The sequence below is a fragment of the Amborella trichopoda genome, chromosome 3 (assembly GCF_054954075.1).
Source record: "Amborella trichopoda isolate Santa Cruz 75 chromosome 3, AtrichopodaSantaCruz75HAP2 v2.0, whole genome shotgun sequence".
Classification (NCBI taxonomy): domain Eukaryota; kingdom Viridiplantae; phylum Streptophyta; class Magnoliopsida; order Amborellales; family Amborellaceae; genus Amborella; species Amborella trichopoda.
Genome location: NC_142338.1, coordinates 18,172,894 through 18,191,472, shown reverse-complemented (window position 1 = coordinate 18,191,472; position 18,579 = coordinate 18,172,894). Strand labels below are relative to the sequence as shown.

At 37.6% G+C, this 18,579-nt stretch overlaps 1 protein-coding gene across 11 annotated transcripts in view; it reads right to left on the bottom strand.

Annotated features, from left to right (window-relative positions):
• LOC18430526 (pantothenate kinase 2) overlaps positions 1-18,579 on the bottom strand; it is an 82,918-nt gene that overhangs the window by 22,439 nt on the left and 41,900 nt on the right. For all 11 annotated transcript variants that reach the window (XM_088860297.1, XM_006840677.4, XM_088860292.1 and 8 more), the window contains 4 exons: positions 13,049-13,093; positions 12,877-12,925; positions 11,267-11,349; positions 3,885-4,001 (listed from right to left, as the gene is read on the bottom strand). In XM_088860297.1, coding sequence (XP_088716423.1) covers positions 3,885-4,001; positions 11,267-11,349; positions 12,877-12,925; positions 13,049-13,093 — 294 coding nt within the window. The remainder of the gene's footprint in view (positions 1-3,884; positions 4,002-11,266; positions 11,350-12,876; positions 12,926-13,048; positions 13,094-18,579) is intronic.

Genomic DNA, 18,579 nt, shown 5'->3' with positions numbered 1-18,579 from the left:
CATGAGTGCATTCATTCACGCTCCATCTCTAAGACCCCTGGACTTGTCATTAAACTTGACTAGGAAGAGGCATATGACCATTCTGATTGGGTGATTCTCGATGAGACTCTCAGGAGAATGGCATTTGGACTGAAATGGCGAAATTGGATTAGAGGTTGCATCTCAAATCCTGTGTTATCGGTGTTGATCAATGGGTCCCAAGGGATTCTTCCCGACCAACAGGGGTCTCTGCAAAGGCAACCCTTTGTCCCCTTCATTGTTTTAAAAAGCGGACCGCCCAGTGCCTGAGCGACCGCCTAGGCGGTCCAAAAGACTAGGCGCATTGCCCAGGCCTAGGCGGATATCCCTGGGCACCCGCCTAGGCGCTCACCAGGGCGGCCGCCTAGAGCCTGCGCCCCGCCTAGGGGCGGAAATGCAGCTCCTTGAGGTTATTTTTAGGTCATTCTTTTAATATTAAAGGGCAAAATTGTGCGTTTAGGTTCATTTGAAACCTAAAACCCATTAGAGGCCATTTTAGAGAAAGAAAACCCCAAATCAAAATTTGTTTTTACTGGGCCGCCAAGGTTCTAGGCACCTGTCTGGGCGGCCGCCTAGGTGCTGAGCGACTTGGACCCCCCCGACTGCCTAGGTGTCGCCTAACGCTTTTTGAAACACTTGTCCCCTTTTCTATTTGCCATTATGGCCGAAGTCTTCAGCTCATCCATTACTAGGCTTTACCAAGCAAGCCTCTTGAGAAGGTTTTCAATCTAGCAGACACAACCCCAACATTTCCCACCTATAGTATGCAGAAGATACGCTAGTCTTTTGTGACTCCTCTGCACAACAGGTCGACACTCTTCTTATTTTTCTCAATTGTTTCGAAATGGCAATGGGTTTTAAGGTAAATCTGGCCAAGTCCAAGATGATGAGGGTTTGCACGACCCAACCACAGTGCAATCCCTTACTGATAGATGGGGTTGCTTGGTTGATATCCCCTCCACATACTTGGGCCTCTTGTAATGCAGAGGATTGCCCCTTCTTTCTCATTAGAGTCACATTGTCAATAAATTTGATCGGAGATTTGCCGGGTGGAAAAGTAGATTCCTATTTAAGGCGGGCAGGCTTACCTTAATCAAAGCTACCCTTGCAAATACCCATGTGTTCCAGATTTCCTTATTCTATATCCCTTCCTCACTTTTACAACTAAATTATTACACTTTTTTTTTTCAATTAATAATTTATTTATGTAGAAGTAGGTGATTATGTATTTGATTTTGAAATTGACCTTCATGTTTGCATCTAATATTGAAATTAAAAATTAATCTATGATTATGATGTCTCATCCATCTACCTAATTCGCTATTTGCTTTTTACCCGCTTAGTACACGTGCCTAAAGAAGCTCCTTGGCTACGGTCAATGATACTCTTATAACTATTCGATTTGAAATCTGACGTACAAGTGTGTTCGTGACCTTTTTGTACAAAAAATAAATGATCTCTTTGTATACTTTTTTATATCCATCGAATTTCACATCCAATGGTCGAGATTAGTTGTGACCACCTTGTACCAAAGGTAAATATTCTCATTGGGTACTTTCCTATTATTATTAAGATAAATTTATTTCTTTAAAAAATGATGTGGAGGAGACAAGATGCATAGATATGACAAAATTCAGAGCCCCAAGATCTGGATTGGGAGTCGGTTGGGACCGAATGGATTGGGAATCAGAAAGGCCTGAATGGCTCTAGGAAGATATCAGTATCAGCCTGATTCCCCCTCTAAAATGGCCCTTTATTTTTAAATTTTTTTAAGCTAATGTTAATTTTCTTAGGCCCCCCTAAATCCTTCTACCATAAACCTCTGTTTTCATTGTGATTTTTATTATTTTCAAATATTTTTTTAGATTGCCAATTCTACAATGCTGGTCCCAAGCGTGGATGAGAAAGGAGGGTTGTATTACAGTCCCCACGCACTGACTACTATGACTCAGGCTGCCAACTCCGTGTGCCGAGCTTTTGGGCTTAACTTCGCTCTAAGTAGGCCCACACTCTTTTCCAAAACTCCCCCTCTTTTCCTAAATTTTTCTAAAATTTTCCCTTTAGTGGATTTTTAGTGTTACTACCTTGTAAGCCGGTGTGGCTAGTGGTGTCCACAAAAGGATAGTCTCACGTTTAGTTTCTCTTGTGGACTAGAATTCAACAGAACCCAGAGTAACTCCCTTTAAGTTTGAGGTCAGGCCAAGCAATTGAGATACCGTTTGCCTTGAAATCAGACATAAACATCTAGTTTTATGCTTTTTCCAAATTGGGGTTACCAACTATATTTAGATACATACACAATTAGGAACCCACAATTGCAAACCCTGTTAGCGTGTGCTCTAGAGGTCACGTTTATGCAGAGAGTACTCTTGCTAACAGTGCACAACTCCTAACTGTCATTCCCTAGACAGCTAGGTGCCCCGCTCTACGCTAACATAGGACTAGGGTGTTTTTGAAAATTGTTTGAAGACATCTTTGAGTGTGGTGTGTGCGCAAAATCAAAGTATGGAAAGCAAGTATGGAAAGCAACACATGCGTGAGGTGTCTACCCAAAGCCCAAGGGGGATTGGGCATCCGCAATCTAAGAGCTCACAACAATACCCTCCTAGGCAAGTGGTGTTGGAGGTACGCCACTCAACCCCAACATCGTTGGAGGAAGTTATCCGTCACAAATACTGCAATGGCAGTGATAGTTGGTTCCCCAACTGCAGAAAACAGCGGCAATATCTCGGGTTTCTGGAGGTCTGTCCTTCATTGCAGAAACCACTTCCTCCAACGTATTCACTTTCGCCTTGGGGAGGGCAATAGAGTGAAATTTTGGACTGACACTCGGATTGGCCATACTCCTCTTAGGAACCATTTCCCTAACCTTTTCCTCCTAGAGCATGATGCCTAGTCTCGTCTAGATCTTGGATGCCAAATTTCAAGAGTCTCCTAGCACAACATGACTTAGAAGAATTCAGGGCTCTGGATGAACTCCTTCACCTTGTTTTCCCCCTCCTAGTGGGGAAGACAATGTTATTTGGGCACCTGCAGTCATGGGAATCTTCTCAGTGTCCTCTTTCTTTCGGACCTTAACTGCAGCCAACCCCAACCCCACCTGACCTCCCCTCATTCTCCCGTCCAAAGCTTGGTTCCCTCTTATACCCCCGAGGATACAGGTGTTCTGTTAGATAGCACGTCTCTCTCTACACAATAGAAATGAACATTCTTTAAGAATAAAAATAAAAAAATACAGTTTCCCAAAATGGAGCCACCCGCACGTTAGTTGATGACTTACTCCATTAAAAAGTACGCATTATGCTACGGATGATTTGGAAGTATAACTTAACACAGAAGCACGATAGTGTCAAGCTGTGACAGCTTAGCTAGATGACCAGCAATGATCACTATGGTCCTAGGATGCAAAATAGGTAACACCGCTAGCATTTCATATTTGTCTTGAGACTTTCGTTCCCTGTAGGCCATTCTAACATAGAGCAAATTGTGGAAGGTTCGTGATAAGACCTTTGTTACATAGAGCAGAAGATGGAGTGGGAACACCGGTTTTCTAAAGGAAAGGGTTCAGAGAACCTAGGAGACAGGCAATGAAACATATTTGAGCAAGAAAAACATATACACTAGTCCATATCAATCCAGAAAGAAATTGAGAAAATTATTGTGAGATGAACATGAAAGACTGCATCTTTCAGGAATTTAATAAATGAAATCCTCAAGCTTGTAGAGTATATACTACATCCCAGAGAACCCAAGGCCAGAATTTATTGTACTAAAATAAGTCACCATAAATTTTACCATTTGGTGTGATCATCCAAATATCTCAAAGACAAAATTTTACCGATTCATGGAGTGGGATTTTTACTGACCTCTGTTTTATGGTTATATATGCATCTGAAAACTGAAATTCTCGCAAGCATTCTTCTCTAAGTTCCAATAAATTGGCCAGGCCTAACTTTCCATAAGCAGCCGGCTCTTCCATCAACCTGTATTCATTTATTGAATTTATTAACAATTATAAAAATGGAAATTCATAAGGGAAAATAGCGGCAAATTTTAACAACAAAAGCTTAATATGGGCCCTCTTATTCAAACTTAAATATATTCTAGAGCTGACACAACATAACACAGCAGTACATAGACCCTCGGACTTGGAAATATGTAGGCATAGTCCAGTGCTCAACATCATTTCAACAAGAACAGAGCACTCTGTTCCATTCAACATACGGCAGAATTGGCAGTCAGGCCATTTTTTAATGGTACAAAAGAAGAAATATAAGAGCATTAAACTCCATGCTTGCAGAAGCATAAGTGTCATTTTCTACCCTTAAAAATTAATATGTCCTTGTCTTAAGAAAAACGAGTTTAATCCAATTTTTGCTAGTGTCCATGGATCCCTCTAATGTTGCAAATATATAACAAATCACTGTTTTAAGGGTCATTGATACTTGCACCTTTGTGAGATGTGAGTAGAACAGTATGGGTGGTTGTGTTTGAAGAATCAAGGAAAATATTTTGAAAGAAAAGTGAAGGCAAACATTGAGATAGGGATCTTGGCAAGGTAGAAATTAGGGACGATACTCTCAACCAATTATGACAGGGCCAAGTCATAAGAGAACATGTAAAGGTGAGAAATGTAGCCAAAATTTGTAGTTAGATTGGTTAGTTATGATAAAAAGGTGGCAGTAAATTGCCAGAAACATGGATGCGGCATAACTAACAGATATTTTCTCTTAACATGAAGATAGTAGCTATATACAGACTCAAAAAGCCAGAGAAGACAATACTGGATTGACAATAGCAGTCTACATAACAATGTCGGAGGAAATTGAAGTGAACTAAAGCTTGTAGTCATATAAGACCGTGATCAACAGTCACTCTTGAGGAAGGTAAAGAGCAAGGCATTTGGGTGCAATGGAAAAATCCAACAAACTACAAGGAGGAGCACTTACAAGGAGCATATTTCCGGGGATTCAAATTCAGTTTGAATCACTATGATGAATTCGGAGGAACTACGCTGACAAACTTATTGCAGACCATCAAGGAATAGTAGGAGATGAGAAGTATTAATCAGCCATTAGTATTGACATCAACTCCTATGAAGATTGATAGAAGCATTGTTACCCGAAACGATTCCAAATTTGAATCGATTTAGGAATCGAAATCGCGGAATCGCTGCCAACTGTCAAGATTCCTAGTTCCTAGGAATCTAGTTTCCAACCTAGTTGGAAATGAGCAATATAGAATCGAGATAACTCATTTATGGAAGCAAGATTCCGACTTCTTCAGAACCGAGATTCATATCTATTTGGATTCGATTTTCAACCCAAGCTGGAATTGAGATTTATAGCAGTTTGGATTCGAGTTTCGACTCATCTGGTAATCGAGATTTATAACCCCCTAATATGTTGGGTTTTGTGGCCTTTAAAGGCCTAGAGAGCTTGTAAAGAGATAACTTTACAGTGAAATATGCACTACAATGATAGTGTGTGTGTTGACTGACCATGGGTTGGGCGGCACTACCGAGAGGGATTTGCAGTGGATCATCCCTCATTGAGGTCGGAGAGATGCCCAAGAATGATGCTTGTAGGCCAGAAGAATTGTGTGGTCTCTTGTGTGCGGTTGTAGCCATGTGAGAGCAAGGGATACAGCCTCAACAACCTTCTACATTGCATGTACATATGACGGCCGCATTATTGGAAAACAGCTCTATAGAGGGACACGTGTACATGTGCATAGAGAGAGCCCCTTTTGAACTATGGTGACAAGTGCTAGACTTGCTCTTAAAAGGGGAGACTGAAATCCACATTCCAAGATTATGGTCCCATTACTTATTATCCAACTTTGACAAGCCAATCATAAGCCCCTGCATAGAGACTATAGGTCTTTGTTGGGGTTAGATAAGAAAACAGTAGTAGACCATTGTTCTTGGATCAAGTGGAGTTTCTTTATTGTCGCTAATTTTGACTCATTGTTATTAGTCCACTTCCAAAATATTTTATTTTAGTATTAAAATGTTTTTATGATTTTTAAAAAAAAATCAGAAATTTAAAAATTTATTTATGCTGTAAAATTCATTAAAAAGGGTATTTCAAGACATGTGGGGACCAAGGATCCAGCCCCAAATGTCTATGCAACCCATGTGTGGAAATGTGTCGCCTTGTGCGGCCAACATAATCCCCTTAGGATGGCATGCCCCCCCTTTCTTTTTTATGTGTCATTTTTAGTTGATAGGTTTAGTTAGTTAGGAATCTTCTAAAATTAAAAAGTTTTGATACCTATTCAAATGGAAAATTTTCTTTAAAAGATTATCTTTGACTTCCTATATATTTTGGAAGATCTACATAATATTAAATGTGGTTATTATTTACATTTAAATAGAAGTTGGACAGAGCTCAAATTATAAGGAAACAAGGTTCCTATTTTCTACCTAAAATCATGATGGCTGATTTGTGGGCTGAATTGCTTTTATTCAATCTTTCTCGCCCCACAGATTTCCTATATATCTTAATGGTCAAGATGGAAAATAAGATCAGGCATACCTAAATGGAGCCCCACAGATTCTCCCTCGCGGCAACATCTCTTTGTCCCCATAGTTGGCACATCGTCCTCTCTCCTTCTCTTTTATGTATGTAGTCACTCAAAGAAAATAAAGGAAGAAAGATGGGATGTGAAACCTTTAGTGGGGATACTGATTTTTTAAGAAAAAAGAGATACATACAACCTAGAGAGAATTCAACACTCAAGTTCGGCCCAAATTTGTTCCTCTAGGGCTTCTACAAACCTTAATAGAGTTTTTCAGCTCTCTAAAACCCTAGAATGAAAGGAGTTGCCTGTAAAGTTTTCCCATCTCAGAACTTCCTACAAGACCAAAAAGACTACAAAGTGCATCATCAGTCATGGAATCGGTGTGGGTTGTATCAAGACCTGTGAGGGTGACTCCAGGTATCTTCTAGTAAGTCTTCCAAGTAGATTTTATTTTTTTTCTGTTATATTTCATATTTTTTTGTGAATTTTCAAGAACTTGTATTGTACTCAAAACTAGAGTGGAAGATTATTTATTGCTCCTGGATGGCTTTTATTTGCTTTGGCAATAAAAGTAAGATCCTAGGTTGTATCTAGGGTATTAATTTTGATTTATAGCAGTATATAGTGGTCCATATAAGTGGAATTCAAGTATATTGAATAAACAAAAAAGAAAATTTTAAATCTGTTGCCTTGCGTTCCACATAGCCTACTCCTGTCATAATAATTAAGCATCAAGCAAATAAATGGACAGATTAGCAACAAATATAGAAGTTAATAGAAAACTACATATTGCATGAATTAAAAACGGACACACATGGATAGAGAGTGAAAGAGATTTTGACATTAAACGGTAACTGAGGTTTACACCAGCTCCCCCTAGTCTCTTCTTCAGCTCCCTCTCTGTTACCACTTGCTTCTGGGCTGGTCACTGCCCACCCCATGTCGCCTTTAGCCTCTCTGGGGTTTTCTTCTCCCTTCCCCCTCCTCTCTCTGGTCGAACCTATTACCTCTTCTAGAAAGGATCCTTTCGGCCTTTCTTCAGGGATCTTTAGACCAATGGAGGCAGACGGGCTCCATTTTCTGGTCTTGCCGGCAATACCATCGCCTTTGATATCTTCCCCAGTCAAATCCACAGGTTCCTCTATCTCAGTTGATACCATGGGGGATCCTCTCTCCCCCCCCCCTCGGTGGACTCGGATTATGTAAACGACATCGACGCAGGACAAGGCGAGATTCAGGACGTGATAAAAGTGATGGGCTTCCCCCACACTAGACCTCGATGGACCTTTCCAAGATTTCTTTAAGGCAGATCTGCAGTCTCGTGTTCGGGAATATGTCCATCGTGTGGATGCATACTTGGAGGGAAGGAAACCAAGAAGCTGACTCCCTAGCTAAAGAAGCAGTGATAATGGTTACTAGAAGCTTATTGGTTTTTTGTGGGTTTTTGGGTTTTTTGACTGAGCTTCATGGATCGACTTGCGTTTTTTGGGTTGTTGTGCCTCACTGTAACCTCTTAAACGAGGATTTTGATGCCATTTTCTGGTTTGCTTAAACCCTTGAGCATCCTCTTCTGTGGATCACCAAGGTCTATTGCACTTTTTCTCTTTTCTATTAAAGGTTAACACGTTCAAAAAAAAAAAACAATAACTGAAGTTTACATATTTCATTACACACTAATGGGAACATTGAGAGGAGCTTCTGTGTGATACAAGAAGACTATGGAGACACTCTTGGGGCAAGTCTAGGCAAAGGCTGGCTTGGGTCGTGCTCGGTGGTATCAATTGCCGAATCATTGACACCTCTTGGAGGAGTAGATGCCTCTCTTAAAGTACCCAGGGGAGTGTTAGATCTTAGAGGTGGTAAGACGTTAGGCATACATCTGTTATCATCAACATTGAGGCATGTATCCAATACTACCAAAGCCTCTATGTCATCCTCAGGGTGATCATCTTCAGGATGAGAGTCTCAATCCTTGTATATGGCTTCATAGTCTGCTTGTAATCTACTCAATATCCTCTCATTGTAATGCACATATACCAACGACTCTAATCTATCTACATTAAGCCAATTTCATTTCACGCTAGGTATGTAGCTATATCTGCTCCAACATCTCTCCGCAAAAGAAGAATTGACAACACCTTCACTGCAAGCTAGGACTACCGCTTACCACCACCGTACATGTCCCCCTACAACACAGCTGCCATAGTACCCCAATCAGCTATAGATGCTGGAAGAGACAAAATCCCTCTATTCTCCACAAAATCACTAATTTGTAATAGGTGCATGGTAACAGGCAAAAACTTCTAGATTCTGATGGGGCTTAATCCTCTTCTCCCCCCCAAGAGTTGGCATAGCCAATTACTCTAAAGAATAGTACTTGGGACTGAGAAGGAACGCCAAACAACGTAGTAGAAGATTCGACGTGTCTTGATGACCCACGACTAAAGTCTACTCTCTCTGGAATAACACAGGATCGTCATATAGGGCATGGCAATTTCACCTAGCATAGTATGCATACGCTCGTGTGTATCTCCCACGACAGCCTTGTCGCTGTCACTATAGGCAAACTTTATCATCTTCCATATTGGTCTCGTAAAAGACAACATCAACTTATTCGTCTCCAAGATCTCGTCGTCAATTATAATATCATGGACTAAGCCATGTTCAGTATCTGTTGCACCATGTTTAAGACCCTCCCACTCACTGCCATCAACTTCCTCAGCATAAAATAGTGATAACCAAATCTAGTCTTCTTGGCCTTCAGAAGTAAAGGCACCTAGTATAGTTACGGATGTACTTCACTACCACTTTCGCCTATTTGCATTGCTTCCTAATGAAAGTGAAAGAAGGATTTCTCTTATTTTTATCAACAATATCTTTTATGAAAAGACTTCACATGTGAGCCAAACCCGACCAAAAAATATGACAGTGGATTACAACTCAAAAAAAAAAAGTTGAGATTCTCGGAGGGTGGAAGCATGATTGGATGCTTGATTAGTTTGTTGTTTCTTGCATCTACGAACCATGGTAGTTGACGTTCAAGAATCTGGATTCAAAAACAATCAAAGCGAGTACCCTTATATGTAGAAACCCGGTTCAACAAGTATAGAATCGAGAATCAACAGATGTAGAATCAAGAATCAACAATTGTAGAATCAAGAATCAACAATTGTAGAATCAAGAATCAACAATTGTAGAATCAAGAATCAACAATTGAATAATCGAGAATCAATAAATATTTGAAACGAGATTCTGTAAGTGTTGGAATCGTGAATCGCGGCCTTCAGTGAGAGAATCGGGTAACTATGGATAGAAATATCAACTTAGGGAACACATGAGCACTTAGCAGGAAGCAAATCACTAGAGAGGAAGGGCACCCAATCGAAGCTATCAACTTTCAACATCTCGTAAGAGATATAGTTTCAAAAAAAAAATAGTAAGAGATCTAAACACGCAAGAGTGAATATCTCAAGAGTGGATATCTCACTATCACAAGAGTGGATATCTCCCATTAGAAATCAATTCACGCAAGATCTGAAGAAGTTCAACTTTCATACCACTCAAAATAATTTTTTAAACTAAGATAAAACACTAATAAATTTTTCCTGCCAGTAAATACTAAACAATGTTGGAAATCTGGACCTTACTTACGACATGTATTTTGGGAAGAATGGCACGAAAGAACCCATTGATCGTTATTACATAGAAGATAGGATTATTGGAGAAGTATCAAATGGAAGACATTAGCAGAAATAGCAGAGAACAACAGAATATAAAGGACTAGGATCAAATAGCCAACGTTCTGTCCAAGATCATAAAACATAACAAATTTGGAAGGGTTGAGCAACGAAACATGGCTTATTCGCTAGATGAAGCATTAGTGTTAGATTAGCCGTATTAAGTTTTGACTTGGACTGTGGAGAGTCAGGATACTTCTAAACCTCTCCTTTCATTAGTTGTTTTGGGAAAACAAATTAGCTTGTGTTATCGGTTCCTCATATTGCCGTTGCATAAAATTCATAATGTGCAGTAAGGAAATCAATCTCAGTTGCTCAATTAATCTTTTCACATCTTCCCTTAATCTTGAGGCTGATTCAGGAAGAAAGTATGGTGGAATCATTTTTACTTGACAAGCGGAGGAAAGTTAGCCTCAAAGTCCAAATTAGACAATTTTAGGGAGAGGGTTAGTTGTAACAGGTAAATTAAAGAAGACCACCTGAGCAAATTGACACTGGAGAGGTTTAGTTGTAACGAGCAAATTTAAAGAAGAGGAGATTGCATGCGGAACTAAGAAAATATAGAAGGCTTTGTGTCTTCATAAAACTTTATGCACATGAGAGACCAGTACTAATTGGATCATTGTGACTAGGGACGTAAAGGGCTCAAGTCAACCCCAACCCAAACCCAGCTAGGTCCAGCCCGTCGGACTTAAACATGACCCAGTGGGTCATTCCCACCCACCGGCTTGGGTAGATCTTGTGGACCTGCCAGGCCACATGCACCCCCATGTGTGTCTGTGTGTGTGGGCAACCAGGTCGGATCAAGCCAGATCTAGACTGATCAGGTCCGGATCTGTTGCACCCGAACCCAAACCCAATCCACCAGATCCAATCCTTGAACTCAGTCAAGTCCAGATCTGTCATTCACGTGCACCTATGTCCAATTTTCGGGTCAGGAACCGGACTTGGGTCTGGTTGACCCCTAATTTTGATGAAGATATTACCTTGCCAAGTGGGCAGAAAATGCACGAGCAAATGCATCTCCCCTTCTTTTAGCATCATCAGTTCCACCTTCACTAGCCACAGCCTAACAACCATGACACAAATAGCAACAATTAGGATGATTATAATACAAAAAAACAAGGTATCATATGAGATAAATACTCAAAATACTGCAAGATCTAAATTTCAATCAACAATATGAAACTCTATGAGTATCATGCAATTAGAGAAACAAGTACATTGCAGAAAATTAGTTATCCTCAGAAGATCTAGAAACCTATTACTATCATTCACAATAAAAAAAAAAAAGATGTTTATAACTCCTGGACTACCATAGCAAGTGTGCTTTCTTAAAGGAATTTCATAAAACCCTTAATTTCAACAAAGGATATATTATCAAATTTGATACAAATTGGATCATAGTAAATACCAAAGGAGGAGATTCTTTTTTTTTCTCTTTTTTTTATGACTCATCATAGATAGAACTGGTGAAGTTAATGTTTCCTCATTAGTCATTTGAATAGCCATCATTGATGTCTATTTTTAACCTTAAAAGGAAAAATAACTAGGTCCATACTCTGTATGGACACGGTCTTGGCACTTGAATAAAAATTATAATAGGCCACTAGTAATTGGAACAAAGTTAACTAGACACAGGGAATGGGTGGGGGCTCTTGGCACTATGGTTAGGGTAAGGGGAAGTTCCAATGGAAAGAGAGCAACATACGAGTTTTTGAATCAAGACCCACCAGGAGAGCTTATTGTGAAAAGAATTACCATGCATGTTCAGGCACTAGCAGAAGTTAAGAAGTGGTCTTTTCATTTAACAAAAAAGGCCATCATTGGTAAACTTCGGATAACATGGCAGCAGCAGAGGGCGGAGCCCTTTACTTCGATAGCGTGGTCTTTTCCTAAGACTCATAATTACAAACTCAATATTGAAAGTGCTTTCTTGAGAAATCCAAGTTTAGAAAGTGGTGGTGGAGTTATCAGGAACAGTATGGGTGGTTTTATTGTTTCTTTTGCAAAGCATTTTGGTTTTGCTTCTAATAACCATGCAGAATTCTAGGCCCTTGAGGAAGGAGTTCAATTGGTTATTCAAAGTAAATACTTTCCAATCCAGATTGAAAGTGACTTGGCCTTGCTTGTGAATTTCATTTAGAATCGATGCAATGCTCTATGGAGATTAAAGACGATTGTAGACAATTGTTGTACGAGACTGTCTTCTCATCGATGGTTCATCACACATGTCTTTCGTGAGGCTAACATGGTTGTTGATGCTCTAGTTAAGAGGGCAGTTGCTGGCCCCGATGCTACTGTGTGGTACCATAGACCACCAGATTTTCTTTCCTCTCTTTTATTACATGATCTGGCACAAGTGCCCTACCATAGGGTTGTATCTTAATTGTTTTTCTTTGCTTTTTTATTAATAAAAAAATGGGTAGGGGGCCTTCTCCCCCACTGACTTACCCAAAAAAAAAAAAAAAAAAATGAAAAGGGAAAGTTCCAATGTGACATTAAGAGGTCCAAATCAACAGTAAAACGAAATATTAAAAAGAAAAAAAAGATCACTGTATATATTAAAAAATTATTAACTTTTTTTGTAAATTACCTTATCAACGAGATCGGGCAAATGCTCCAACAAAACAGTAAACCAGTACCTATGACAAAATACAACTTGCAGGTAAGCCAAACTGCCAATGACCAAGAGACTTCCTACACATGATCTAATAATATCTATAAAATACAACAGTGCAATTTGATATGATTCCCTCACAACTTACTCAAGCTCACTACGATCTGCAAGGTCGATTGTGTTTGGTTCATACCTGTAAGAGGAACATATTTTGTAAGTAAACTGCACAATAACCCACTTGCAATGAAAAATTGAAAATGCCAGTCAAATAAGGGAATGAAAAAATGAAAAGGATAATATGATTCAAGTTGGTATTACATTTCACAAGATAGAAAGGACAAAAAAAAAAACAATTGTGAGCTGCATTCATCACAATCGCAGAAAGAACCTTTCTTAGGATACAATTATGCATCTTACTAAAATCTTAGCATGTGCATCAAATGAGAGGGAATAAACTTCTATGAAATACAATGTCAAGATGAATTCCACGGATAAACAAGCATAAGATGCTCAGAAGTCAGAAGATCCCAGCGCATCAACTTAGCAAATAGAAGTTTCTATAAGTTACATCACTAGCAGATCTGCTAGGATATAGAGTTACATTTGAAACCTGGGAAATGAACCTGTGGTTTACATATATGTGCACAGAATTTGAACATCCATGTTGATCTTCTGAGAAACCAAGGCGTCGGACAAGAAACATTCTAAGACACACCTAACGATGTGTCTGGGAATGGTCCAGATGCACAAATCAGATTCAATAATTGCTCATTGCTGTCATATAGTTGACAACTCTTTCTACAAGTTACTTGTTTTCCCCCACGCAAATGGTGCTCAAATCTAGTTGCCTAGGGCATTCAAGTCCTACAACCAATTTTTGAAACAATGTTTGGTTGCATCAAACGCAAGTCCAATGTGTTTTACCTTGGCACCCACACTTTAAATAGAGGCAATATTAGGACCAATTAACCAAATGATACATTCAACAGAATTTTGTCTATAATATTTTACTATAGAGGTATGTTGGATTTTTGTGGTATTTAAAAGCCTAGAGAGCTTGTAAATATGATATTTTATAGCAGAATATACACTTCAGTGGGAGTGTGTGCGTTGATTGAATAATAGTTGGGCACGTTATAGCCCTGGTCATGTCCAAAACCCTTTCCCTAGGCATGTGGCACTACCGAAAAGGGTTTGCAGTTGGACATGTACACATGAAAACCGCATTACTGGGAAGCATCCCTATAGAGGGACATGTGTATATGTGCATAAAGAGAGCTCCATTTGCACTGTCGTGACAATTGCAAGACTTGTTCTTAAAAGGGGGAAGTGAAATCCACATTCTAGGATCATGATCTCATTGCTTATTGTTCAACTTTGACAAGTCAATCATGACCCCCTGCAATGAGCCTATGGGTCATGGGTTTTTATTAGGAAGGTTAAGAAAACAGTAGTAGATCATGGTTTCTGAGGCGAGTAGAGTGCTCTTATTATCACTATTGTTTACTCAATGGTACCAGTCCACTCCTAATATATTTTATTTTGGTATTAGAAATGTTTTTATAATTTTTAAATATTTTTTCAAAAATTTAAATATTATTTCTGTTGTAATATTCATCAAAAGGGTATGTTTGAAATTTTTAGAACTTAAACTAACACATGTAAGACCAAGTATCCAACCACACATGTGTGTGCTTTTTCTTAAGAGAGGGACCACATGCCACCCCTAAGAGGGCCATGCCCCTTTTTTAGCAAAAAAGAGCACGCCACTATTTTAGCAAAAAGTGGCACGCCACTATTTTAGCAAAAAGTGGCACGCCACTTTTCTAGGAAAAAAGGGGGCACGCCCCATATTTTCTTATATTTGGTTCAAACTTGTAAATTAGTTAAAAGATAGGAAATCTTTTTTAAATAAGCTTTAGTTTCGTATCCTATGGAAGTTTTAAAATATAGATTATCCTCAATTACGGGAGATCTAGATTATGATAAAATTTAATTATAATTCAAATTTAAATATGAGTTGGATTTGGGTCAAAATCTAAAGGGATAAGGTTCCTATTTTCCACCCAAAATCATGATGGCTGATTTGTGGGATGGGTGGCTCTAATTTAATCTCTCTCACCCCTCATATTATATATATATATATATATATATATATATATATATATATATGGGTGCGGTTTGTATAGAGCCTAGGCTCTAAACAATCAAATTAGAGCCTACCTTCAAATAGTGTTGAGAAATGTGGTTTCAATACTGGAAATCTTTGTGACAGCCTTAAAATATATTTTCATCTTTATTTATAAAGTTTAAAGCTTCAAAAATAGTGTAGATCAACAGATCTATGAAAACTTGAAAATCTAAATAATTGACGGTCAAAAAATGCGTTACAAAATACACTATTTCCAAAACTTGAAATCCATTTTCTTCTCATGTTCATGCATCGTGATGCTGAGATGATCAATTTGAGGATATTTGGGTATCAAAACAACCTGTTCTAGTGAAATTTTTGAGGTAGGCTCCAATTTGATGGTTTAGAGCCGTAGCTCTATATAAACTTTCCCCTATATATATATATGGGACTGATTTCATGCAACGAATTTATAGTAATGTAACACAACAATCTTCAATAACCATATTAGGGCCATTTGTTTGACCCAAAATTTAAAATATACAATCTTTTCATACTAATGAACAATCACAAAAAAAGAAAAATTTGAAACCACAACCTAGATAGTGTGTTTTAGCCCAATTAACATAAGCCATCTATTTTGGTGAGATACTTAGATCTAAGATTTAGAAGGATCTATTATCTTTCCAAATTTCTTTGATAACTTTATTACATTAGATTAACAACGTTTGAAAATAAAAACTTGATTTTGAATTCATAAAGGCCTACATCTTGAAATTCACCAAATGGACGGGGTAGATTCATTGCTGGAGGGGACTCATTTTGACCATATATAGGGTGCAAATTAAATTTTTATTTTTCGAGATTGATTATTGCGATGAAGAGTGTGTGCACAATTTTCGGTAAAACAAATACCACAAACATGGTATTCTAGAAGTGTGGTTTCATTACATTATAATGGCATGGCAACATGATATCATTTCCCATATGTGTGTGTGTGTGTGTATGTGTGTATATATATATATATATATATATATATAGGAAAAGTCTTAAAAACGCCTATGGGAAAATTTGAATAGTGTTTCACCCCGCAACAGCTCTCGTAGAGCCGATGCGCAGTTTTGCCTAAAAACCACAACGGACGTGCCATGTCCGTTGGGGTCTTCTAATCCACGTTATCCAAAAATATCGGACGGCACCGAGCCTATGGGCAAAAACACTGTTCATTATCGCCCATAGGCGTTGCGTAGTCTCTTTCCCCCCACACACACACACAGACACGCGTGCACACACACGCACGCACGCGCACACACACATAGTTTCGGTTGTATACGGCCTCAACCTTATACAAACCACACCCTTTAAAAATAAAAGTAAAAGTATGAACACAAGATATACATAAGTGAGGCATGAAGTCCAAAGAGTACATTTTCTATTTCCAATAGCATGATTTCTGCAAAATTAAAGAGTGATTTGTGTTAAAATATTTACTATAGTACAAAGTCAACAATTAAAAAAAAATCATGGAATATATTCAAAAAGCATTTGAATTGATATGCATTAAATGCCAGAAATGATACAAACTAATGTTTTTAAAAATTGAAAAACATAAAGATAAGTACGAAATCCAATAAAAGATTTTGTACTATCATCCAAAATTTTGGCACGAAAATTAAGAGAATAAAAAATTAAATGAAAAATATTATTGTTTTCAAAACATTTAAATAATATAAAAGAAATCTTCAATTGTAGAAAATATAAATAGACAGATAAAACATTATATTTGCAAAAATATAATCTATGAAATCTTAATAATTTAAACATCAAGAAATAAATTAAAGAAGATTTGAAGAGAGATGCATCAAATGCTTGACATGATATTTAACTAATTTTTTAGGAAATAAAAGACAAAGGTAAGTACGAAATCCAATAAAAGATTTTGTACAATCTTTCAAAAGTTTGACATATTTGAATAAAAAATTAAATGAAAAGTATCGCTGCTGTAAATCATATTTGAATAAAATAAAAAAATCATAAATTGTAGAAAATATAAACAGATAGATAATAAGACATTTAGTTTGAAAAACTATTTCTATGAAATCTTAATGATTAAAAAATCAAGAAATAGATTTAAAAAGCTTTGAAGTGATTTGCATTAAATGTTTGAAATGATATTAAATTAATTTTTGAGAGCCAAAACACAAATGTAGTTACGAAATCCATGATAAAATTTGCGTTATAAACCAAAATAACAAAAAATGCCATTACTTTCATACACTTTTAAATAATATAAAATAAAAGAAATCGCCAATTGTGTCAAAACTATAACAAGATATATAAGACATTTTGTTAAAAAAGATTAATGTATGAAATCTTAATTTATTCGTCAATTGTGTAGAAACTATAACACGATATATAAGACATTTGTTTAAAACGATTAATGTATGAAATCTTAATGATTAAAAAGCCATATCCTTAGTATTCTTTATATTAAGGTACATTGATTTAGTGGCATCATATTAATATTAATTTTATTACTAAAAGATTTCTCATGAACTATGCTACATGTTTGAAATGAGTTCATTGAGTGTATACTCATTTGAGTATACTTAGTACTTTATATAATAAAGCATATTGATAAAGTTGATTTAAATTAATGTTGATAGTCAAAAACTATTACAATAAGATTTTTAATGGGCAATGTTTCATAATTGAAATGAGTACATGGACTACAAACTAATCATCAGTATTACTACAAGATTTCTCATGGACTATGAACTCGTTACCACCAGTGGTAACGAGCACATGCATACAAGCCCTTAAAATTGACCCACCATATTTGGAACACGACCCATCTTTTAAGGAGTCGTGATCCCCTATCAATAGGGATCAAGATCCTTTGCAGTCATCCTTTTAGATATGGAACCGAGATCCCAATAGGTAGGGATCGAGATCCCCTTATGGGAGGAAGCAAAAACCACTCGGGGCTCAAGCTCCAAGATCGCCAGATCGAGATTCCAAGAAGGGAACACCACCCCTTGACCAAGATCCCCGCAACTATGAATTAGTCATGAATGGTCATCTTGTAGATGGTTTCTTTTCAATTGCAATAAAAAAATCCATTTCTTATGTCTCGTGTTACAATGATAACAATGATGAAACATATATATGGAACATGCATATATATGGAACATGAGACTAGGGCACGTAAATCCTAAAAGGATGGAGAGATTAACGAGAGAGGGATTACTAAACAATTTAAATAAAGACTTAACCAGAATCTGTGAATCATACGTTCAAAGAAAGCTGGGTAAGAAATCCTTTGCGAAAGCTCAAAGAGCTACTGGTATATTAGAAGTTGTCCATAGTGATATTTGTGGACCTATGAATGTGGCCACTAAGGGCTGAAAGAGGTACTTCATCACTTTCATTTATGATCACTCCCGTTTAGGCCATATCTATATGTTAAGTGAAAAGTCTGAAGTCCTAGATCGGTTCAAGGAGTATAAAGTTGAGGTGCAAACCCAAACAAACAAGAAAATTAAAGT